General features: G+C 50.1%; 1 protein-coding gene across 1 annotated transcript; it reads right to left on the bottom strand.

The window, feature by feature from the left end:
• Positions 1–55: 55 nt before the first annotated feature.
• DHRS11 (dehydrogenase/reductase 11) lies at positions 56–25,277 on the bottom strand. Its single transcript, XM_074889913.1, has 7 exons — positions 25,146–25,277; positions 9,952–10,161; positions 3,885–3,979; positions 3,306–3,435; positions 2,589–2,681; positions 1,872–1,937; positions 56–878 (listed from the first exon to the last, which is right to left on the bottom strand). Exons 1-7 carry the CDS (start codon positions 25,275–25,277, stop codon positions 837–839), a joined length of 768 nt encoding a protein of 255 aa, XP_074746014.1. The 3' UTR covers positions 56–836.
• Between the last annotated feature and the right edge of the window lie 520 nt (positions 25,278–25,797).

The raw sequence follows: 25,797 nt of genomic DNA, 5'->3' as shown, positions 1-25,797 counted from the left end.
ATATCACATACAAAAACATCAAGAGTGCTGGGAGATGATACCAAGGATAGAGGTGATCACAAGACAGCACATATTTAGTTTTTATTAAAAATACCAAACAACTCACTCTTACTGTAACTATGCCACTTAGATGATCATTCTAACCTGCAGAAGTACAGGTACTTTTCCTCCAACTATTTACCTACCTACCTAGAAAGAAAGAGAAACAGCAAGCACACACATTTATACTTCCTCAAACTTGGCAGGCGTGATTCATGTGAATGGGAAAGGTGGGTGTGGGGAGGTGGGTGAGATTGTACACTGGGTTTAGGGCAGTGGAGTATGAAAGAAATAGAAGATACCACATGCATCATTACCATCAGTAATCAATCTGATAAAAATAAACCCAAAAATTAGATGGATACATGTATGACATCCACTGAAAATCTCAAACCCTAAGCATACTGAAGCTGGCAAACATCTTGTGCCACTTCACTTATGTCCAGACACAGCATCAGCAAATAATATCAAACAAAACTTGAAAAGAAAGCAAAAGGAAGAATAAACCAGCCTGGGGACAACAATCTTCCACAAACCACTTCCCTGCATTATTTTCAAATACATTTTACTCTTAAGCAGTTTCAGAAAGGAGTGGGGGAGAAAGAGACCCACTACTGTTTCTTTTTAAACTGGCTCAGCACCAGCACCAGCTCAGAGAGAGGGAGAGAAAAAGAATTCTTCAAACACGATCCTTGGTACTTGATTAAAACGTTGCTAGCCAGCCGACGACACCCTAAATTGCCAGAGGGTTCGAAGTGGAGTGGATATACGGTGCTGCTCACAGTCCTCTTCATTTGCTATGATATCTGCTCCGTGGGCCTCATCTGTATATCTCCAATCTGGAAGAGACCAACATAGGATTTTACTGGTACACTGGAGTCCATTTTAAATCCCGCACTGGGCACTTCCATGCTGCACCATTACAGTGGGAAGCTGCACATGAAGAAAGTTCCTGTGACTAGCAATAAGCCAGCTTAACTGAGATATTAGAAAGAAATAAAGGTGTATGTGACTGCTCTGCCTTTAGCGGAAGGGATACAGGCACAAACACGCGCAGAAAAGAGTACAAGATGAGGCCGATTATAAACTCTTATGGTTCGAGTCTTTAGTTTGGTCCTGCTCACAGAGGGTCAAACAGAAACACTGCTTGATCAGCCACAGGCAGGATTTTTTATCCTCTTAAGACAAGGCGGCCATTATCACAACGATCCAAGGTCGAGATGGCCACATCTTGCCCCAGGGAGCAGAGTTCACGCGAGGGGCTGCTAAACCTCTCATGACCGAAGCTTGCTTTTGCAATAGAAACTTTTATGTTGCATATACTAAACTTTGACACTGCTCCTGCCTCCTCCTGGCTCCAGCTCAAAGCTGGTCATTTATTTCTTGTTTCACAGGAGGAAATCCCTCTGGCAGCACAAGCACCTCACACCATCCGTGGGGAAGTGCACAGCGCTCGGCAGGATCAGACAAACACGTTATTTGGCAACTGGCAGAACCTGACCCAGCTGCAAGACTGTCTGCAAATCTCAGATGGCACCATCCAAAAGGGCAGAGTGTGCCCATACCCCTCTGGTTCCCCCTGCCTCATGCAGTCCTTCTCTGGAGGCAGAGCAGCCTTTGCTGGATCCGCAGGGCCGTGAGCAGCGCAATCCCATAGCTGCCGTAAGGGAAGGGTAAACAAAACGTGATCACTGCTAATCCCCAGCCCAGGCTCCGCTAAGCACACAGCTGATACAGCGCCCGCAACGCTGATTAGCAAATGTCAGGGCAGCAGTTGCCCTCTCCACCTTCAGCCACCCACCGTGGAGTCCCCCAGCCCAACCACAGCCTACCTGTACGTGAGGTGGGGCACTGAGGACATATATGACAGCGTTAGCCATATCTTCAGCTTTCAGACACTGGAAAGACAGGAAAGAGATTCTCAGTCAAAGGGCAGAAAGTTAACCACAAGATCACTCCTTTCCTAACCATCAATAATGAGTTTCGACAGTGTCACTGGGGCATGTCAAAAAGATGCAAGCAAGCAGGAAAAAAATAATCCATTAAAAATTTAACAAAGGACGTGTCTGGTGCTGATAATTCTCCATTTGCTGTGAATAATCTTACTACTGACACAGGAATTCTGTCAGGTCGGGCATTGCCATCCTCATCAAAAATTACCGAAGAAGCACAAGAAATCCTGTGCTAGCCACCTGCAAGACAACATGCTCTCGCATTTCTTCCTGTGTAGGCATGTTTGCTTATTATATCTTTCCAATAAAGAAGCCATAGCCTGCCAAATGTCAAAGCTGACTGATAATTATTTACAGGAATGTCAAAATAAAAGAAAAATATAGGGAGTCAGAAACTGAAGTGGAATGAAAATCTACAGTGTGTAAAAATCAGTGCAGAATCTGAGGTCTGAGTGCTGAGACTTGGGGGATGCTGATTACATCCTGGAAAGCACTGGGCACTCAGCAAAACTAGTTCCTTGTGCTATTAGCCAGCAGAGAGACTGTTAAACTATAATCAAAGCCACTTCCCTCCGTCTCCATTTGTCCATGTCCTACCCGAATGCTCTCATAGGTTGCAGCAGCTCTCTCAGGGTCATTATCATGAAGTTTAAAAGCAAATCCTGTTTCCACCAGTCCCGGAGATATACACTGGAAAAAAGCAGAGCACATCCTAATAGGATTTGTAATTCCCCTTCAGTAAAAGAATAGAAGGAGAGAAAACATTTTAGCACTGAAAAAGCCAAAAAAATCCAGCCCCCTTTCTATTGTTCTCCTTCCCCACACTTTTTCTAGGGGAACAGTTTAAGTGAGCAGGCTTTGCCTTAATGATTGTTGTGGCAGGTACCTCTGGGGAACCGCTGATGGGTACTTCCCTCTTCATGCCCCAAAGGGACAGAGAAGCAAAGAAAATGATGGAAAAGCTTGCAATGCAAATTAACACACATCACTCCCTAGATGCAAGCTCTGAATGAGAGCACACAGCCCAGCTGTCTGCGTCCCTCTGCTGCCATGAGCCCCACTCGCTCCCAGAGAAGCAACCGCCCACTTTGTGCACCCAGAAAGTTTATTCCCTGACACATCTCACTGCTGCCGTGCCTTCTGCCCCCAGTCTTCTCTACCTGGGAAAGAGAGGTGGCCAGGGACAGCTGGCCCCAGGACTTGAATGTTCCCAGTTTCTGCATTTCCTCACCTGTTTTCCTCTGCCCCATAAAGCCTGCCAGCTCTCTACCACCCCCAAAAGCAGGAGAGAGGAAGAGAGCCCACAGTACTCACTGTAGCTCGTATATGAGTCTTTGCTTCTCTGAGTTCTTGCCTCAGCCCCTCCGTGAGGGCTGTAACTGCGTACTTGGTGGCACTGTAAAAATGCACCACTGACTGTGGCACAACGCTGTGGCCGTTCATGCTGAGGAGAGAGCAGAAAGGAAAGTGCTGAGAGGTGGGGAGGCAAGCAGAGTCCCAAGAAGGAAAAACCAGGATATTCCAACCACCATAATGAACACAGAAAGAGACAGCGACATGGTGGCTATGTGAGGAATTCCCCTCTCCTGCAGGAAATGCACACCACCTCTCGACAGAGCTGTTTTCTGTAGCTGGTCAAGAAGTTTCAATCTTCAACCTTACACCACTGCAAGTGATTGGCATTACCCTTTTCCCCCCGGTTCAGTCTTTTTTGCATTTAGACCAGCAGAGGTTAAAAAAGTGGTTTGAAAATCAGCTGTTGCAATCCTTGGAAAACCCCTCCTGGGCACCATCAGCGCGCTCCAAGGTCAAAGCTCCACTGCTTAAATCCTCTCTGCGAGGCGGGGAGGAGGAAGCCCACGTGGCTGATTCCCCATTTCCCCCACTGCGTACCTGTTAATGTTAATAATATGCCCATCATCGATGTTTCTCTCTTTCATGGACTGGTAAGCCTCTCGGGTGCAGATGCTCACAGCCATTACGTTGACCTGAGAGAAGAGAAAAGAAGGAAATACTAATACCAGCAGCCCTGCCTGGCACCCTTTGACTTGTCCCCTGCACGCCCGAAGCCGTGGACGCAGGTTCCAGTCCCTGACCCACAGTAATTCCCGCAAATGCCAACAGAGGGAAATGCACATATGCACCCCCTACATCACACTGCCCACGCTGGGGGCTGCAGTCACAGGGGGTGTGGGCAGGGGGGTCACAGATACCTGGTTTTGTGAGACAGCCTTGGCCTCTGCCAGAAATAAACAGACTTAAACCTTTTATGGGCAAGTGTGAGGGTAGAGTGCGAAGTAAAGGAGAACAAACCCACTTCTCCACAGTCAGCACTCTGTCCAGGAGACAACGTTGTTTATTTTGTACAGCACTGAGCACACTGGTGTTTGGGCAGCTGATAGGACACTAACAGCAGGTAATTAGGTCAGGTAGTTAATGAGGAAATCCCCAGATATTGCCTGTCAGAGAGCCAGGCACTCAGAGGCACTGCAAACCACATGGCCAGCAAAGAGCTCCCCAGGCACAAATGAAGCCAAAGATCACATTGTGCCATGGGGAAGGCCAGAGTGGGTAAGTAACCCTGCAGATATGAAATCTGTCACACTGTCCACTGACATTTTCCTCAGCCCTAACTGGATAGGCCAAGGAAGAAAGGACATGGCAATTTATCCAGTCCTTTAGCACAGGATCCAGAGCTTTCCAGAGTCTTGCTCTTTGGACCAGCACTTCCCAGCACACCGTGGCTTGGTTAGACTCAGTTGTATCTGCAATGTGCCACCATTAATGCGCAGATGCCTTGAGCATTTGCTGACCATAAAACACAGAGTCAAAGTTTCCAGGAAGACGGAGGTACGGAAACTCCCCCAGCTGGAATACAAAGCACCCAGAGGTGTGTGCAAGACTGTTGAGCAAGCTGCCTCAGCAGCAGTGCTAATTGCTCAAATTTATAGTGGTTTAGATTTGGAAAAGTGGCTGAAAGGTGGAAAGCATTTGCTGAAGCCCTCTGGAAAGGCTGTAACCATTTCAAAGCAGGGCATGCTGGCAGCTCCTACTTAATGGCACGTCACTTTGCTAACTAAATGAGCGGGCCAGACAGGTCTAAAACCACTGCTGTGAACGAAATATCCAGGAAGAACTAAACTTCTGATGAATCAGATGTCAGGTGCAACTATAAACGGGAGGAGCAGCAGGAACAAGACCACGTGGACAGCGAGTGAAGGATATGCTGGCTATCATCGCTGTGAAACTCATAAATGAGAATGGGGCAGGCTAATTAGGACTTGCTAGCACAAAAGGACATGCAAGAGAGGAACATTAGTTTGGAGACCAGAAAGTAAGAGGCAGAAAGGGATGGATTTGAGAGATATCATTACTGAGCAGCACACAAAGGATGAGTGGGGTCAGCTGAAGGATATTCCAGTCACTGCTTTTGTCTCGGTCATTATTTTCTGTTCATTACTAGAGGCCATGCTTGTGAGTTTTTGTCTTGGCGATAGATAAATAGCATGCTTATCTGATCTTGGAGTACCCAGGCAACACAACAAGTAGAGTCATCATCCTCATCTGAGTGCACTTTGGTTGAGCACACGGTCACTGCCGGATACCTCAGTCATCATACCTGGAACTACAGAGGTAAATTGCCTGGCACCAGGTTGAAGATTTACCTTGGCTGTGCAGGGAAGAAAGTTAGCAGACATGTCAGCAGAAGTGACACCTCAGCATGGAGTGAAGCCCAGGGCAGGCAGGGCATCTGAAGGCTTTTGGATTTCGCAGTAAGGTGGGCAAGGAAAGCAGGAGTAACCCACTCCAGTCTGATCTACTAACCAAGTGAGAAGCCAGTCCTTTCAGATATGGATCTGGGCAACTGTTAGTATAAAAAACCTTTGTGACAAGGAGCATCCCCGCTTTCCTCGCTGTCCCAAGACACCCTGAAGCCACCAGGCAACCGTGTCTTTGGTGCGGTCGCTCCCTGATTCCACTCCATCTCCGCAGGCCACTAGAGGGTAACATCAGCCTAAAGCCTGAGACCCGGCTCCAACGCCGTGACTCACGCTGAGCAATGCTTCCTTGCGTGGGTAGAGTTACAACATTTTGACAACTACTGGCAAAGCAAGATACTAATCAACCAGCCACATGGGAAAGTCCAGAGCCTGTACGATAAGACACTCTGGTACAACAAAACAACTGGCTGGAAGGCAGCTGAGCTGGGATTGCCTCTTCCTGATAACACCCACAGGATTTTTGGGTGAAATCCCATTTCAAAACATGGAACAGGCACTCAGGAACCTAAAAACGTGCCTGGAAAACGAACAAGGCTTAGGGCTGTATCACTTCGAGAAACAATCTAAAGGCTGTTGTTACAAATAGCCACACAAGACATTTTTCAGCCTCGTTCCTATTTTAAGAACAAAAGGTTCAAAGGTCCCTTAGCAAAGATGGCCAGCACATCTGCGCTCTGCCTGCGCACAGCGTGCTGCACAAGGCAGCTGGTCCGCGACTGCCGCGGGTGTGCGCTAACGCAATAGAAACAACGAAGGCACATTTTCTCGTAATTAATGAGTTCCAATTGCCAGGTTGGGAGAATATAAAAGATCCTGTTCCTGGAAGTGCTGAGCATTTCACTTCCCAGAATCAGCCTTTTCTAAGGCATCAAAATGAGTATCCCAGCTCCTAAGCACATTTAAAAACGCAGGTTACAGAAAACATATCTCTGCACAGATGGTATATAAAAGCAAGAAGAACAGAGCCTTGCTGGTCAATGAATAATGCCAAGAAGAATCAAACCCATTTAGCATCCAGAGGAGCGAGAGGATGTGCGCTGCAGTCCTTTGTGCCCTGAACACTGCAAATGGAAAGTTCAGCTTGAATTCCCAGCTGTAAAGGTCAGTAGGTAAAACATGAAGGAGCCGTTCAAATCCCAGAGCCTGGAGTCAGTGTGTACACAGCACCCAGCCCTGGCTACTCCTGTGCGGATTGGGGACAGCTGGAGGACTTTGCTCCAGCCTCGTGTCAAGCACAACCTCACAAACAAGTGGAGAGAAAAAGGGGGAAGCCGTGAACCAAAAGGTGATGGGCTCAGAACCTGCCTGCGGTAACAGGCTCCCTCCTGCACACATACTGAATTTGCTGGCTGGGCTCTGCGCTGCTGTTAAGCAACGGAGACACGATTCTAAACATGAGACTCCTGAAGCCCAGGGAGAAGCAGCTCCCCCCTTGGGAATAAATAGCAGACAATAAGGAGCTGGAACATCAGAAAAAGAGGAGGAATAAGTAAACGATAACATGATTTCGACTGTTAGATGTGTAGCAAGAAATTTTATGGAATAGGTATACTGAGAGGGGAGCCTGGAAGGAGACAGAGCCTCAAAGCTCATAAAAAATGCATGGAAACAAAAATCGATTTACCAAAAAGAAAAAAATGCCTTTAATTTAAGGCCCTAATGCCTCCTAAATCAATAGATCGATGGCTGTTTAGAAACTTTTCCTGTCTAGCAGCCCAGAAGCACATTGAAACTCTCCAACAGCATCTCGAATGGTGTTGCTCTCTAACACCTTTCTCCGAGAGACCTTTGGAAGAAGCCTCCCTGCTCCCGCTCAGCTCTGCAAAGACCAGTGGCCCGTGAAAGGTGCTGGCAACCTTCCCCCGTCCTGACCCTCCGAGAGCTTCAGAGCATGTAAGAGAAATGGGCCTGGCGAGTGTTTCCCTGGGGCTGGCTTGCCACAGTGGGGAAGAGAGCTGTCTCTGTAGATCCCTCCCCAGTCCCCACTGCCACACCAGCGCCTGCACAGCCATGGCATGCTTGGAGAGTAGATTTCCAGGCAGGGAGGTTACAGCTACAAAACAGGGGCACAGAGTGAAAGGAAAAACCCTGAGCTATTTCTACCGCTTACCAGCAGGCTAAAAAGCAAAGCCCAGGCTTGTCAGGCTGCCTAGGCTGAGGTGGGTGAAGCGTTTGGCTCTGGAGCATCCCAGGGCTTCACCTTTGCATTAGAGGTGTGAGTGTTATTTAATTACACACAAGTCAAGAGCAAACCCACCAGCTGCTGGGGAAGCTGGAGAGAGGAAAAAATCTGCCAGTACAGGAAGAAACCTTGGGTGTCTCAGTGTTCCCAGTGCTACAGCAGCAGTTTTGCCAAGCAATGAGAGCAGATAGAGCCATACAGATCACCTCTGGGAATAAAACATGTCCCTGGCCTGGTTTCCTAATGCTGCCCGTGTGAAGCCACCACCCTGCCTCTCCTCTCACTCCATCCATCACCCTGAAAGACCTCCAAAGGGTGCACACAGCAGCACCCACAAGGAGGGGGACCCCACAGTTCTCCCAAACTTTGAGCCACTGTAAATACCAACACTGGAGCATCTCATACAGGACAATCCCTGTTCCAAAATCTTTCTCCCTAAAAGTGGTGGAAGGTGACATAAAGGGAGCGCTCCCACCTGAGCAGCCGAGGAAGGGAGCATGGAGAGGGGAAGGGCCTTCAGCTGGCAAATGCTGTATCCCCTGCAGCCTGCCCACCTTATGAAGAACAAAAGGTCAGAAGAACAAAGACGAACAAGTGTGAGGGACACGCAGCATCCACAGGGGCATCCACACAAGGCACGATCACAGCGACCAGGACAAGGAGTTTACAAGGCGCAGGCGACCCGCAGGGCCAGGCTTGCAGTGAGACAGGCTGGGAAGTGCCCTGCGTTACACCAGCTCAGTCTCAGCTACACTTCACTTAATTTTCTTTAAAGATTCCATGGCAACCAGGGACTGGGAGATGCGGCTGTGCAGTGACCCAGGCTGGGCAACCCACAAAAGCCTGGCTGGGCAGACAAAGCTGAGCTGAGCTTACTTTGGCTGCAGTCACAGCAGCCAGCAGAGCGGCCAAAATCCTAACAAGAACTTAATTAGTCAGGAGATGGCAGCTCTTGCCCTGGCAGCAGGAGTCTGAGGCCTCCATGTGCCCCTCTGTTTTGCTTTACGCAGCCCCTGAAGCTACTGCTGGATGAACAGCCACTGGCTGCTGCAGGAGCCGACAGATCCCGGCTGACTCCGCTGTCAGACGTAGCGGCCCCAAGCCTACAGCTTCAAGCAACTTTTCAAATAGACATGTCTCTTCCTTCACTAGGACTAGCTCTCATAGCTGCTGGAGGTGCTACAAGGCTCACTCAAAGCCACGAGTTCGACTCCTGTTCCTATGAGGATAATGCTTTCATGCACAAAAGTACAGGAGGGGAAAACCATCTTCATGAACAGCTCCTGTTTCAGCATCTCACCAGCCAGAGCTGCAGGAAAGCCAGTACAAAAGGGCCGTTGCAAGGGCACGCAAACTGGCCCGGGGCCCCACGGCTGAGGCTGTGTGCAGAAAAGGGCCATCACATAATGACAAAAGATGGTGAAGTCCCCAAAAGATGCACAGCAGCACCTCAGGACAGCAACACCCAGGGAGAAGCGTTGTTGGGAAATGGCATGGACAATTTGCACAAACTCCCAGTTCGGCATAAGAAATTGCCTCGTTCACATCCAGCTCTAACCAGATTATGGGCAGAAAATTAAGCTATAAAGACAAAAAGCATTACAGCTTTTTAAAACAAAAAGAATCTGTCCATTTTACAACCCACTGTTACCACTAACAGGATTAGCTACAAAAGCCAATGCTTGGCATTCAATTTCCTATTTTATTGAAGAAAAAAAGAAAAAGTGAGGCTCATCACCATTTAGAAGGCCATTGAGCTAAAGGAAAAAATGCTACTGAAGGTATTGAATGTTTTCCTACTCCAAGGTGAAAGCACGTGGCTCAGCAGTGCATGATGTCTTTCCACTTCCCAGTCAAACCTGGGCCATGTCAGAGCCAGATGGGAAGCAGGTCCTGAGCTCTGCACACGTGAAATAAGTACATGGGGACAATGCTGCTGGCAGCCAGAAGAAATAAAAATCTAGCACAGTTCCGCTCTCCCAGTGGCACTACTCACGTCTATCATCGTCCGCCAGCCCTCTGTTTTCCCTGAGAGCAGGGGCTCCGGGCGAGCCAGCCCCGCGTTGTTGATGCAGACATCAACTCCTTGATGAAGCGTCTTGATGGCGGAGAACATTGACAGGATCTCCTCTTCGTTGGAGAGATCGCACTTGTATGGGATGAGGGTCCCCGGATAGCCAGCACTCTGGCATTCGGCTGCCAATTTCTAGGGAAGAGAAAGGAAGGAAGAAAACAGACATCAGCCTCCTCTCCTCGTGGAGCAGCTTATCCAGCCATTTGCTTAAAAACCACACCCCAGGGCTAACAAAACACCGCAGGCTTCCCGTTGAGCCTGTCTTAAAAGCAGGCACTAGGGAAGAATCATTGTAAATGCTAATGAAGAAAAAAGAAATATCGATATACATGAGAGTCTGAGCGCTTCAGCCTTTAAGTTATTAAACTTGAGGACACACTCTGTGCTCATCCATCACCCCAGGCAATACAGGTCGAGGTGAGCAGGTGCTGGCAAAATACAAATAAATACTGCCATGGCACCAGGCTGCAAGGCTGCCCCACTGCTGCGCGGATAAAGGACGTGGCAATCGCATGCCTGACAATTCCTCATTAGCCATTACCAACAATTATTCCAAACATCCAGATCTTTTATCAGACTAGATGATATAAAGCAAATGAAAGGCCAAGAGCTGCTGCTGGCTGCCTGTGTTAATGACGCTGCAGCCACCACACCAAATCCTCTGGAGGATGCCCTTTACCCCCTGATGCTAATGAGAAGCAGCATCTCATCTCTGATGTGTCATATTAGCGACAGTGACAGCTTCCAGCGCGAGGCGAGAGCCACGTGATGTCTGGTTTCTGCGGAGAGATGGACTCTGGCTACAAACGTCCACCAAATCACTCGAACGCCGTCGCTCACGGCGGTTTCACCAACGTGACATTTCAGCGGGTGCAATAAAGCTCTCCTCCTGCCAGAGGCAGCTTTCCCACTCCTCCGGCTCCTCCCTGCATACCAAGGCCTGCAATTCACAGCCGTTTATAAAAGGAGGAGCAAGGCCCAGCACAGGACTGCCTGGCTGGAAGCAGAGGACGCGGGACGGTGACTGCACATGAAGGCGGCTGCCGAACAACCCAGCTCCATCTGAGCCCGGAGCAGAGCAACTGCCCCGGAGCTCACCCAGCCTTGGTCACAAATAAGGACTTGGGGAAGCCGGGGCACCAGCAGCAGCACCCAGGGCCGCCCAAACCACCACTGGGAAGCTCGCACTGGAGGGATGCTGACTTTTTTTGCTTGCCATGATGTGCAGCATCACCTCCCAGGCTGGCCCAGCCCTTCCTGGCTCTCCAGGAAGACACATGGAGCAATTCCCACATTTTGGAGAAGGCAGATGCTGGAACCAGCTCCACCATCTGTACCGACGTGGAGAGGAGCCTGGAGAGCCACACTGGTCTTGGACAGAGCTCACTCCCATGAAAGCGGGCGTGACAAACCAGAGCACTGAAGGTGTCTTTCTCCCAGTGGAAGTGAGCAAGCCCCAGGGTGGCCTGTCCCTTTCACTTAGCAGAGCTGGTCTTTCAGCATCCGCCGCAGGGGCAGACTTGCCCCCCAAAACACCCAGCAGAGTGTGTCAGCCAGCCCGATGTCCAAATTCTGAAATGAACATTAGACAAAAGAAAAAAACAAACCAAACCATGGAACATAAGGGAAAGTGGAAAGAGAAAAAAAAATCGGAGACAGCACGGCACCTGCTCCCCGGGTGCAGGCTGGCAGGACCGCTCGTGGCGCTGCATCAGTTCACAAACACCACGGGACCTGGCGAATGCCAAACCAAAGCACAGGCCCAGCTCCCACCCAGCTGGCCTCCAATGCCTGCCATCCCACAGATCAGATGCCAGCACGCCCAAGAAACCTGCAGGTTCTGATTCCTGAAGTTTTGCTAGAATTGGCTCTCTGCTCCCTGGCCAGCACAACACAGGACAGCTGCGTGCCTCAGGGTACAAGGAGGGCTGGCAACTCGGTTAGATGCCACAAAGTCCAAAAATGGGAAAAAAAATCCACGTGAAGATGTGAACTGGCTCCCAACTCCAAATCATAAAGTGTGCTCTTCACCAGTGGCTTTTTTGGTGACCACTTTCTCTTAGGCAAGTTTTACACAGAGCAGGGCTGAGCATCCTCACTGGGAGAGGGACAGACAAGCCAGGACCTCCAAATGCCTCCCTGCACCCCAAGCACATTCATTTTAGTTACTCGGGGGCAAGTGGATCTGTTCAGTAAATAATTTTCAACCTTTCTCAATACCTAAGACCACTGCAGAGGTGGGCCAAGTCCCTGAACAGTGAGTTTAAGCTTTTCTGATTTGTTTTTCACAGCTTTCACAGACCGCAAGCCGAAACCAGCCCAGGTCTAAGGGTCTGGTCCAGAAGCTGCTCTCCTTCCTGGGTACCACTTCAGTGAAGGCATTGCAGCAACACAAGAATTATTACTGCTCTCACAGCACCAAGCGAGAAGGGGACGGGCATGCTGAGTTCAGCCTGGACATCGATACATCCCGACAGCATCATGCTCTCTGGAGAGCTCTGCTTGGGCTGAGCTAGACAATGTTTCTGCCCAACAGAGAACAAAGGTGCCTCTGGGACTGAATTGTACCTCTCTGTACCCTCCCGGGGCTGGTTTCACTTTGCTACACATGCAATCTTGTTGATTATGTGCTGATAATAGAAAAATATATACTTTTTAAAGATCAGAGTACACATGTGAGAAAACAGTTGGGGGAAAAAAATCTGCAAGAGCAGCATTTAGAAAATTAAAAGCAGTATGAGGGGCTGCTGGAAGGTGCTAAGCCACTCCAGGGATGGGGCCATGTTCCTGCAAAGACACAGGAGGGAAAAATGGGCAAGGGGCCTTCAGCCATGTTCTTCATAACCTGGCACCAAGGTGAGAGCTTCAGGGCCCTCTCCATCCCACTGCCCAAACTCGAGCGCTCCGCTAAGGGATCCATCCCGTTCAGTATTTGCTTGTAAAGTACCACGGCTCAGGTCTGGCACTTTTTCTTCCTAGTTCACCAGGTCATGGCCAGGAGTATGGTCTTAATTTGCTCTTGGATGAGGGCTGGTGTGCTGGCACCTCCTGCAATTGCCAGGCCACGCTTAGTTTGCTTGAACAAGAGCTGGGTTGAGTTCTCTTTCCAGTGGTGCCTCTAATTTTCACTGCGGGTGTCCGTGCTCGTTGCAGGCAAAGCGGGGTGCTGTCTTTCAAAGTCAGCGTACTCACAGGCAGAAAACAAAAGCAGGGCACCCATCGCACCCCGAGGCTGAGTGCCATGGTGCATCCCAGAGCTGCGGGGAGGAAAGCTTACAGCTGACGGCAGGAACCTGTCCAGCAGAACTCAGCCCTGCTGAACTCTAATCAAGCAACGCCAATGATTTTGAAAGATGAGAAATACAAGCACGAGGGATTGGGATGAATCTCCCAAAAGAGGACTTGTGCCAGGAGAGCTGGCTGGAAGGAAGAACGGCCCATCAGCATGGACAGGAAAGGACAGACAAGCTCATCTACAGCCCAGAGGGAAATGCCGAGTTCAATATCTCCGTTTCCACGTTCAGCTGTCACTTTTTGCTATTCGGTGAAACCCTTCACTGTTCAGTACAGCTCCTCGATGGAGGCACACAGGGTCTAAACACCACGGGCTGCAGCACAGCAACCCAGATGAAGGAGCAGCTGAAACAAGGGGTGCTCTGGACAGCAGTGGTTGTCGTGGTGGAGCTGCCCATCCTGTCTTCCCAGCCAGTCTCCTTAGCTTATGTCTTAAATACACCATGAGAAAGCTCTTTCTCGCTTGGAGAAAGGCTTCTCTGCCACAACTGACCAGAGAAATCAAATATCTCTCAAGATTCTTCTCTTCCTGTCTGGTTTCTCACCGCCTCAAACAAGACTCAACGTGGATCCTTTCATCTTTCAGGCTACACTTGTGTTAACAAATTCTCTTTGAAAATGAAGTGCTGAACACCACTGACATCCAGGCGGAGCTGAAGGTGCTTCAACCATCTCTAGATACAGAGTCATCACAGGCTCTTCAAAGAAACATCAACTGCGGGCAAGTTTGCGAGAGAAGACTTATGTAAAGCAACTCTGAATTAGAGAGCTTGCAATAATTTTTAGAGCATCCGTTAAGTCACTCAATTAATGCTCATTCCACTTTATGCACACCACATGCACAAGGAGGAAAAAAAAAAAAAAAGAAAAAAGCTTTTCCAGATTTCATAAGCAACTTGAGAGTGACTACATAATACAACACCAAGACAGACAAGTGCCAGTGCACCTCCAGCAGCAGAAGATGAAGATCTGAAACAAGACCTGAGCATCTCTGTACCACAGTGTTATCACTGGATGCTCGGAAATGGACAGTCAGATGCTATAGCTACTGGTACAAACTGGGATAATGCAACATAAAGAAGAAATAGATACCCTACGCATTAAAACATTTAACCTAGAGCCATTCACTGCCATGGGTGCAAGCCCTTGCCCCAGTAATTCCAATACAATTCCCAGCATGAACATAGTACCCAGCAAGTTCTGCAACGTGAAAGACCGGCTTTCCACGATGGGCATCTGAACTACCCATGTGATATGGCGAGCCAGGACAGCAGCATGTACTAGATACATGGGCTGCGATGTGTCTCTTGCTTAGGCACCAATTTTTCCACTGACATCACTGATTGATTTATCTCAGCTTCCAGTGGTGTTGGCTGAATGCATGAGCAAATGAAAAAAAGCACCTAACACCCACCTACGTGTAAAAAAGACGAAGAAGAATGGTCATGATGCTTACTATATATTACTTAGTTGTCTGTTTTTAAAGGTCTAAAAGGATACCTCACATTTATGGGACATTTTCCACATGTTAAGAATACATCAGTTCTCCCAAGAAGGGGTTAATGCTCTTTGTGCCTACGACTCTTGTAAAGGGCACAGTGCCATGCATTTAGATTCAGTCTTGGTGAAATGGTTTTACAAAACTAATTGATATAAACATTTAAAGGGACTCTTAAGGGGAGGAAAAAAAGAAGAGAGTCACGTAGGGCTTTATTTGGCAAACCATCCTATTAACTTCAGACACATTTAGTTCAGAGAGATTAAAGCCAGAAGAAACCATTAGGTAATTTTTAATCTGACCTGCCATTCATCACAGGTACTTGCATCCTACTGATTTAGCTTATGCTTAAATACATAGCTGTACCAAGAAACCAACTGGAAAGAAAGCAAAGTCACCCCAATTACTTTCGGTATCTAAAGGAAATGAAGGAGAAAAACCCTAACGAACGGCATCACAGTTGTTAAAGAAAACTGGGAACTTACAAATCCTTTCATTTTACTGATTGGCAAGTTTGAAGCTTCTTTTAATTAAGCTTTAATACCACTGCAAAAGCATAATAGAGAAAGAGATATATAGTGAATAAAGCACTAGACGGGTTTATTTCCACAGTGTGCTCTGCGACCACGAGCAAGATTCAGAAGCTGTTTCCCCATCTGTAAAATGGAGATATTCACAATGAGCCCCTTCCTAGAGCAGCCTGAATCTTTCACACCACTCCAGAAACCCACCCACCTCTCAGCACAGGCAAAAGAAAAAGTGATCAAAACGTGGATGAAATTTAAGTCCCTGTATGTGTTTTTTCACCCAAATGTACTGACTTTGCTGTTCCTTGCAAAGACTCACAGGTAGCACACAGAATCAGCGCTCATGTAATAAATAGCCCAGACAAATCAGATCTCATTTTGTGGAAGAGAAGGGAATAAAACCCCGGGGAAGCTCTTGGACCTCTTTGCTGATAATCAACTTCCAGCAGCGAGAAGCAGACTGATGAGAGGTAACAGGGGTAACAGTCCCAGCCAGGTAGTTGTCACCGTGGTCACCATCAGGGCTGCAGAGCACAGCACAGCCCGGCATGGCATGGCCTGGCACGGCACGGCAGCCTTCCCTCCCACTGGGCTCCTCACACCCGTGGAGCTGCCACGATTTACCAGAGACCATGCAAAGTTACATCTTGGCGTATGCCTGGCATCAGCTGCCCGGGGTGTCTCCCGGATGCTACCCAGGCCCTGGACACTGAGCGTCACCACGGTACCTGCCCTTTGCCCAGCAAACCCACCCTACCAGCTCTGTATGGGCCACCTCCTGCCCGTGGGTGCAGTGTGGCCCAAGGGAGCCACTCAGCTGGTTCCACCCCTGGCGTTGAAGCCAGACTCCCGGCCACACAAGGGTCTGGCTGAGCAGTCATGTCGTCCTGGTACTGGCAACTGTCCTCCCAGACTGCTCCAGACTCACGCTGCTTTTTTCCAAGCCTTCTCTCCTCCCTGCACTTTTTCAGCAGTTAAACATCCAAGACTATTTTTTTTCTAGCTCGCTTAATTTTGAATTTCCACCATCATACATACAAGCCAAATTGCCCCATTTACACCGCCTTGAACGTCTCCTGCTACCTTAAGTCGTTCAAACAATCGCTCCTTACATCAAAGCTGAAGGCACTTTTTTTTTTTTTTTTTACTGCTTGCTCAGATCACGTTGCTACGGGCTGGCGTGGGGGAGGAGGAAATACGCTGCTCCTACGATGACAGCTCATTAGAGCAATATCTCTTGCTTATTCTGAGGTATGACTATCCTAAAACAAGCATCATAGGTGCCTGCCTGCTCTTCAGCTCCAACACGCATAAAGCAGGTTCCCACGCAGCCAGGCACGTAGATGCTTTCCTTCCTCAAAATACCCCAGCACTCTTATTAAGACTGAAGCTGCTGTATTGCAGCCACCCGTGGTCCTCCACCAGCCCTCGGCTGCAGGGTTCAAAGACCACACAGCTCCAGGACACCCAAGTGCCAGCACAGAGCAGACCCAACAGTCGTGTGTGACAGGCTGGATCACCGCCTGTTCACGCATGGATTTCCAAGGCAACCTGCAAACACACCACTCTGAGGGCAGAGCCGAGCCTGAGCTTCAGCCTGCCACCCTCAGATCATGGCACATGCCTTCTGTGTCATCTCCACCGCAGGCGAGCACACCTCCACTATGCTCAGGGAGTCGAAAAAAAAATATTCATTTATTTTAATTAAATCAAACTCCACCTAAGGTGGAGACGCCTGGCAATACCCTGAAGATCTAGGGTGTGATCAGAGGTCCATGGAAACCATCAGCACATGCCCACGCTGAATAACATATGTTGTAACCGAGTATATCGCCGTACCTTGTGGGTGAGACTCGGGAGCACTCCTGAGGACAGACAGGACCCGCTCCCAGCTCTGTCACAACCTCACCAAGGGGCTTTTTTCCCCCTTCCCAGCCCCAGCATCCCCACCTGTGAGACAAAGAAGCAGTAGATGATAACCCACCGGTGTGAGCTCTGAGCTTGGGGGCCCAGGAAAACCTGAGCATTGATTGCGGCTGCTGCGCTCCAGAGCTTGGCCAAGCCCCACACCTCGCTGCGACACAACACGCAAAGCACCCGCCGCTGTCACCCAGAGCTGTTCCAGAATAGCAGGTCCCCACCATCAGACCAGGAGATCGGTCTTTTCTCCTCTCAACACCCCACAGCACAGTCCTGGATTTTCTCAAAAGCTCGTGGAGCTGGGTGTTTTCCCGCTCTCCCCCAGCACCATCCACACAGCAGCAAGTGTTCCTGCTGCGAGGGCAGGGCGAGAGCCGCGCTCCCCACACATCTCTGCCTCATCAGCTCCCGTGTAATCCTCAACGAATCCTCTTCTGAAAAGACAGATTAACGCATGCTGGGAGAGGAGCAGGCCTCCCCCCCAGCTCCCAATGCTCCCCAGAACCAAAATTCAGATGATGGGTCCTGAATTTTAATACGCTGCAGATGTACAACCCACCGACAAGAGCAACGAAGGCTCCCACGTGCCCCAGCCCAGCCGCGGCCGGAGCAGGCGGCAGCGGGGATTAGCGCTTCCATCCCCGCGCAGCCGCAGGTGCCGCAATTAAACATCTGTACCAACGCCACTGGACACGGCAGGCTCAGCGCCACTCACATCTATGCCGATGCTAATCCCCACTTAAGCTGAGCAGAGCTGCAGCTGATCTGCACGAGCCTAACTGGGAGAAAAGTCGGGCTGAAGGAGCAAGACCACCAATCCTGCGAGTCCTCTGCTCCTGCAAGCACCCTGGTCCCATCTTACCCTATAGACCCAGGGTGGGCGTAAACCCACCCAGAACCGACCAAGGCAAAATAACGATATTGTGAGCCAGGAAATTACCATTATCACTTCCCACATGGATGCTGGCAGGAGCGAGGGTTAAAGCTTGACTTTAGCACAACTGCTACTTTCTGCGGGCCTTAAACTATTAACAAGCCCTAGAAAAACCACCATCATATTTACTCCCCAGCACTGGCTGCATCCAGACCTCCCTGCCCCAGGACACTCTCCATAAACACGAAACACAGGGCAGAAACCCCGCTCCGTGTCTGAACGCTGCTCCCGTACAGCTCCCCCACCTCCCCAGAGCAGCAGCTGCCGGATCTTACATGGGGAAACTGAGGCACGGGACAGTGACCTGATCTGCCTAGTTACACAGCAAGGCAGAGCCAGGACAAGCACCCCACCATATCTCCAAAAATTCCAGGAAAGGCTCAGTTATTACTTAGGGCTGCGAGCACAACATACCCCAGTATCGCTACTCTATTACAAAGCCAGAGGGAACAGAAGAGAAGCAGAGAAGGGAGGCTGCTGTAATAAGACATTTTTAAAGCATGTTTTGGGGGAAAGGAGGATGAATCCAACCTGGTTTAAAAGCAACCCTTCCCCCACGCACCTCCTGAGCTTCAAGGCTGAGGAAAACCATTGGGACAACGAAGCATTTGTTCCCCCTACTCAGGACAGCAATTATGGGATCTCTTTCATATTTATCAGGAAAGGATCTGGTCAGGGACAAACGGCAATAAAAGCACCTCAGAGGCCTTGAGTACCCACCACCCCCGAGGGGAGGCCTTCGCCAAACACAAAACAAGACCTTCCAGAGGCCAAGGAGATTCTGAAGGTCATCCATTTACACGGGGACTGTGCCTTTGGATTATCCTGCCTGAAACTGCTCCTCCTGCCTTAAAAAAAGAATTCACTGGGGTATTGCACAGCCCAGCAGCTTTGCAGCCTGCATGCTGGGAGAGCGACGGGTCCAGTGGAAGAGGAGATGGGGAGCAACAATGTCCACGACGAGCGTTTGGGGACAGCGGCTCATCCACCTTCGCCACAGGGAGGACGGGAGCCGCAGAGCCAGGCACCAAAATTCACACCTCTTGCATTCAGCCATGAGCACGCTGCTTTAAGTCACAAGATTAAGACAACACAAGCACAGAGATGAAACCTGTGTTTTCGGGAACGCCCCGTGAAACCCAGCCCGGCTGTAGGGGAGAAGGACAGACCCCACCGTGGATACCTGGCACCGCAGGGACATCCACAGCTCGACCCCATGGACAAGGCACCCACTGGGGGAGGCCAAAATTTTAACCAGTTGACCTCTAAGCCATCAACGTGATCTGCACACAACGTCATTAAATTCCACATTCAGGTACTACGAAACCATTTTGCCATTAATTAACCACCTTGGAACGCCGAAGGGGTCGAGAACCTCCCTTGCACCTTAAGGCCCAGGCAGCGATCGGTGAAGTGATCAGCCAGCCCACAAATGGCTACTGGGGATGCTCAGCTCCCACGAGGAAGGCTCGGCTACTTCTTCCTCCTCCCACACCGTCACAGCACTGCTTGACGAAGAGAGCACTAACCTCTTCAGAGATTGGACCGCTCCAGCCTGCAATCAATAGCCCAGCTTATCAAAGGCTATTTCTTGAGCAAGATCTAACCTTGACAATGCAGTCCCTGGTTATAAATGTTACCTTTGATCAATAACTGTCACAAATGCATTAGAATTAATCTGTTAAACCTTGTATTTTAAACCATGTTTATTGCTTCCTGCACAGCTTGCTCTCCACACCCCAACAAAGAAAAAAAATATTTTTTTTAGAATACAATATCCATGATTAAATCTCTCCAATGCCTTGAAGCAGGCCATCGCCCGAAGGCCCTGATCTCACAGCCTCGCTGCTCTGGGAGGGCAGCAGGTTCCCCCACCAACATCCTGCCCCTCGGCAGAGCAGCCAGGTACTGCTGCTCCTGGGGATACTCGTGGGTCTCCTGGGAGCAGCCGGGCCCTTCGTTATTTGGCTGCAGCGGACACGAGGCGTTCCCATTGCAGACCAGGAGCCCAGGGCGAGCTGTACAAGACGAGCCGGCCGGCACGCTGGAGTCGCGCAGCTCTGGACACTCCAACCCAATGCCACAACCCTGCCAGCTCGGCTGTTTCCAGCAGCGATGTGAAGGACTGCGGGAGCCAGCTGACTTCCCGCACCTCTCCGGAGGAGTCTTTTCTAAGTGATGAATTAACAACACTTGGAAGGACTTGAATCAAAATAAAATTTAAAAAAAAAAAAAGAAGAAAAAAACCCAACAAAATAAGTGACAGATGTGGCCGACACACTGGAGGGAAGGGATGTGCCATCCAGAGTGACCTGGTCAGGCTGGAGAGGTGGGGCTGTGTGAACCTCAGGGAGTTCAACAAGGCCAAGAGCAAGGTCCTGCCCATGGGTCGGGGCAATCCCAAGCACAAATCCAGGCTGGGCGAGGAGTGGACTGAGAGCAGCCCTGAGGAGAAGGACTTGGGGGTGTTAGTGGATGGAAAACTGCCTGTGAGCCAGCAACGTGCGCTCACAGCCCAGAAAGCCACCTGTGTGCTGGGCTGCACCCAGAGCAGTGTGGGCAGCAGGGCAAGGGGGGGATTCTCCCCCTCTGCTCCGCTCTCATGAGACCCCCCTGCAGTGCTGGGTCCAGCTCTGGGGGCACCAACATCAGAAGGACACGGACCTGCTCGAGCGGGGCCAGAGGAGGCCATGAAGATGCTCGCGGGGCTGGAGCACCCCCCTGTGAGGACAGGCTGAGAGAGTTGGGGGGGTTCAGCTGGAGAAGAGAAGGCTCCGGGGAGACCTTAGAGCGGCCTCCCAGTGCTTAAAGGGGCTACAGGAAAGATGGGGAGGGACTCTTGATCGGTGTGGGTAGGGATAGGACTAGGGGTGATGGTTTTAAACTGAAAGAGTAGATTTAGCTTAGATCTAAGGCAGAAATTCTTCCTTGTGAGGGTGGTGAGACCCTGGCACAGGTTGCCCAGAGAAGCTGTGGCTGCCCCCTCCCTGGAAGGGTTCAAGGCCAGGTTGGACGGGGCTTTGGGCTTCCTGGGCTAGTGGAAGGTGTCACTACCTGGGGCAGGGGGTGGAACTCGATGAGCTTTAAAGGTCCCTTCCAACCCAAACCATTCTGTGATTCTATGCCCCTGGCCACCCTACAGCAGGGTATAAAAGGGATGGAGTGGCTGGAGTACCAGCTAAGCTGTGGCAAGTCATTAAATCCCAGCAAGTCTCGCAGGCTGGAGACCCAAGTGATCAGCGAGGGGGTCCCTGTGAAGGTGGTCATCTACAAGGAGCAGCTTCCACCAAAGCCTGGTCCTACAAGCTGCTAAAAACTCTTGGCTAATTCATTAAAGCACTGATGCTCGCTCCTGACTTGGAACGCGTGGAGGTATCTGAAGAGCAGGAAACACTCAGCGAGAGCACATGCCAGAAAGACTATGACAGCTGTTAGTACCTCCAGGCTTCTCATTTAAAACAAGCTTTCAACCCAAATTATCTCCTGGCACACTAAAGTAAAACACAGCCATTTTAATCATATTTTATTCCTCGAAGTCTGACTATTGTAAAAAAGTTACTGTTGGACAACGCACACAGAGTGTCCACTCACACGAGCAGCGGGACGAGCGGGGAACACGAGGCTGCCTGTGAGCACGGACTGCAGCAGGGTCAACCCCGCGGTTTAAAGGGTCACAGCCAGATACGATTACCGAGCGGAAACCCAGCCGCCGGAGCCCGCGCTTGCCATGCCTGACACACAAAGATGTGACAAAAGAAAAATCAAATCCAATTTTGAAACGAGAGCACTGAAGTCAGCCAGAGCACTAACTCAAGGCAAGTCGGGTGCCTCTCCTTCTAGAGAGCCAGTGGAGGAAAAAAAAAAAAAAAACACAACAAAAAAACTTTCACAGGTTTTGTAAGCCATTAACATTTTTATTTCAAAAGTCAAATAAAGAGCACTGGAGTCGCGACACAGGTTTAATACCAAAACCACAACTTTGCAATTCCTTCATTATCTTGCCTCAAGCCCTTATCTGATCTTTCAAGAGATTAAGAAATCTTGACATAGCATTTATTGCCCGAGTTAAATTCCCCACAAGACAACATACTCTTTCAGTCACCAGTTTACAGTAGGTTATAAAACCACCATCTAGAGTGGTTGCAGCCACTTTACCTTAAAAAATGGATGACTAGTGCATAGCATTAATGAAAACATATGCTTTTGTGCTACAAAATGAGTACTGTATTCCTGATTCCTGGTTTTAAACTGTACCGTTTGCACTCATTCCATTTCAAGCTGCCTTGACTTATTTTTTGGGTTTGCTCCTCTGTACACTGTTATCCACAGGGTATTTAGCAAATTATTCCATTTTATACAGCAACAGGATTTGTCCTGCAGCAATTACGGCCGCAATGCTCTAACCTCTCCTTTATTCACATCTGGCAACACCAAGCCCTCAGCTCCTTCATATTTATTTCCTCTCGTCCCTCCATCACCGTGCCCCAGCCCTGAACACCAGCACCACTTCCCCCATCCTGCCCCTTACGCGTGAGCCGCTCTCCCCGAATTAGCGCATCCTTCGAATCCCCACCGCGGCTTCCTGCACGTCCTCCACCTCCCGACCAGCCACGACTTGGAAAATCAGCAGCCGGAGAGAACAGATGAGTGTATTTTGTGGATAGATCTGGTTATACAATAACTAACCAAGGTAACGACACGTTCGCGAAGCACCGATGGCACGGACCTTCCCGTTGCCTTCCCACCGCTCGGAGCATCCGAAGCCCCTCCAGAGGGCAGGAGCCCCACCAGCAGCTCCCGAGACGGGGCCTGGTGGTGCTGTGCCAGACACAGCACCCTCATCCCCCGCACGCAACGCCAGCTCCCGCTCCTCCAGATGGCTCCTTACAGCCGTGTCCAAAGTCCCAAGTCCCAGCGTGAGCTCAATAGTTTGAAGCCTGAATATCTTCCTCTTTTTTCTTTTTTTTTTTTTTTTTTTAAAGAAAAAAACCCACATGGTGAAACTCCTGGAGGAAAGCTTAATTATCATAAACAACTCTGCTCTGAAGGCATGGCAGGAGTTGGTAAGAAGCCTCATCTGTGCCGACACAAGAGTCCCTGGCAGCCAGTCCGAGGTGATGGAGCTGTTCCCAGAGCGACCCCGGACCACCTCACGCTCCACCACCTTCCCTTCCCTGAGTGAGCAGCACCTCTGGGATTTTCCTCCTCTTTAAGGCAACATGCTTCACAAGAAATAAAACCAGAATAGCCATGGAACAAAACGCAGTCCAGACACCTACCAAAACAAATGACCACGCGCTGCAAACACAATCCGGTCCTTCGAGAGGACGGAGGAAAAAACGAAGCTGGGACAAACATTAGCTGTGGTGTTAAACACCAGTTTTTGAAACACAACAGTAACAAGAGACTTGGAAGATGCCGAGCAGCCAGCACTGCTCAGTACACGTGCGTACCGTGCAACCCAGATAAATCACCCGTAGAAAATGTGATTGCATTCCGTGCAGACTCAAACAAAAAGGCAAAGCCTTTAAAAGACCGCTCTTCCTTAAATCTATACTGTATTTTCACCAGAAAAGTTTCAGGAAGGAAGGCTTTCAGGCTTCAGAAAGGAAGCAAACTCCTCTGCAGCACTGAAGGAAAATACAAGTTTCATTGAGTTTCTTTACTGAAGAAAATCAAAAGATTTCAAAAGAAAATCCAAAGAAAGGGCAATATCGGAATCGGCAATATTGGCAATGGCTTTTCTGTCCTTTTTGGAAGGGAATGGGAAACAACAGCATCCTTTACAGCATCTTTTACCAGGTGGCGTGAGGCTACAAGAGCCTCATGAAGCCAGGCTATGGAATTACATTAAACACCGTCAGTGGCACGTGGGAAAGCCCTTGGAGAGCTCGGCTCTCCCTGTGACCCACACTATCAAAACGTTGGGAAGTCCAAAATTAGAAGCAAGCCCCAAAGGACAGTTAAATAAGTCACGTTGGCGTATTTTCTCCTCTCTGCAAGTGGTATCTGTCTGATTCATGATGAAGAATGGAAAAAGTTTTGTTTCTTCTGAGTGTTTCTTTATTTAACCCCATTTCTCAGCCACAGCAGCAATGTCAAGCCTTGTTTTCCATGATTTTTTTGGACAATTTATTCTTCATGTGGTCAACTGTGCATAGTAAGTCCTTATCACCTTTGCTAAGGAAATACGAACGCTGGATGTTCATACAGATCTCCTCTGCCTCGGCAGGCACCAAACAACCAGATGACAATATTTAAGCTGACTATAACTCTTTTCCTCCCTCAGAGGAAACTCCCTAAAAAGTAAATAAGCTTTAGCCCGTGCCATTGCGACGTAAAGCCTACAGACACATCCAACTACAAAAAAGGGTCCCACAGGAGTGATTTCTTTTAAGCATCTAGTTTTAAGCCAACGCCGCGAGGTTTTTGACCTGGCTCTAGAGATGCTTGTCCTAGGGGTAAACAGCACGTTAAAGGACTGAAACCCTATTTTAGCGTTATTTCATAAAAGCGTCCCATCTCCTGAGCGCCAGCGTGCGGACAGAAGGACGTTACACCCCACCCTGAGCGGGGTTCAATGTTACCCTTAAACACTTCCCAGCCCAGACCCGCTGCTCAGAGCGCAGGGTCAGGCAGCCAGATGCTGTATTTGACCTCGACAAGAGGTAGCTAAAAAAAATAATTAAAGAAATAATAAACAAACACCCAAACCTGAATCTGCTCCTCGGACAACTTCCAACCAACCATCCCTGCTCCTCCGGGAGGGGGAAACCCTCCCCCCAAGGCTCGGTGACAGCGCCAGGGCAGCCCCCCCGCAGGGCTGCGGGACCGACCCACGGGGGGCCGGGACCGCCGAAGGACCCCCGGCCCGCCTCCCCCCACCCTTCCCCGGCCTCAGGCAGCCCGCGGGCCCGGTGCCCCCGGTCCCCCGCCCCGGTACCTCGATCTTATCGACGCTGCGGGCGCACCCCACCACCTTCATGCCGTGCTGCACCAGCGCCCGCGCCACGGCCGCGCCGATGCCCACGGAGGCGCCGGTCACCAGCGCGACGCGCCCGGTCCAGCGCTCCATGGCCCCGGCCCGGCCCCGCCGCCGCCGCCGCGCACAATGCGCCGCCCGCCCGCGCCCGCGGACGCGCCCCCGGGGCCCCGGACACGCCCCCCGGCCCCGCCCCGGGCCGCCCGTCCCGCCCCCGGACACGCCCGTCACACGCCACGCCCCCCCCGCCTCTCATGCACCGAGTTTGCGAGGACTCAGCCCGCGGGGAGGTTGGTTTGGCACCGCTTGGCACCGTTTGGGGTTTTTCCTCGCCAAAACGTCCCCGGCGAGAAGGGCGAGTCCTGAAATCGGGTCGGTGAAATGCCATGAATTGACTTTTTCGCTTTAAAGGGGGAATAAAAATGTTACGTCAGCTGGGTAACAGATGGAGCAGGGCTGTTTTAAATCCAAAATAGTTCATTAGCGGCAAAGGGACTCATTAACTCCTCTTCTCTTCAACCACGTAGTAATTACGCATGGTTATAACCCCGTCCCTGATGGGATTACCCATTCACTGAGACATACGGCGAGGAGGAGTATTTTATTTTTTATT

This window comes from Strix uralensis, chromosome 20, assembly GCF_047716275.1.
Source record: "Strix uralensis isolate ZFMK-TIS-50842 chromosome 20, bStrUra1, whole genome shotgun sequence".
In the NCBI taxonomy this organism is placed as follows: Eukaryota; Metazoa; Chordata; class Aves; order Strigiformes; family Strigidae; genus Strix; species Strix uralensis.
This window is presented reverse-complemented; position numbering and strand designations above follow the sequence as displayed.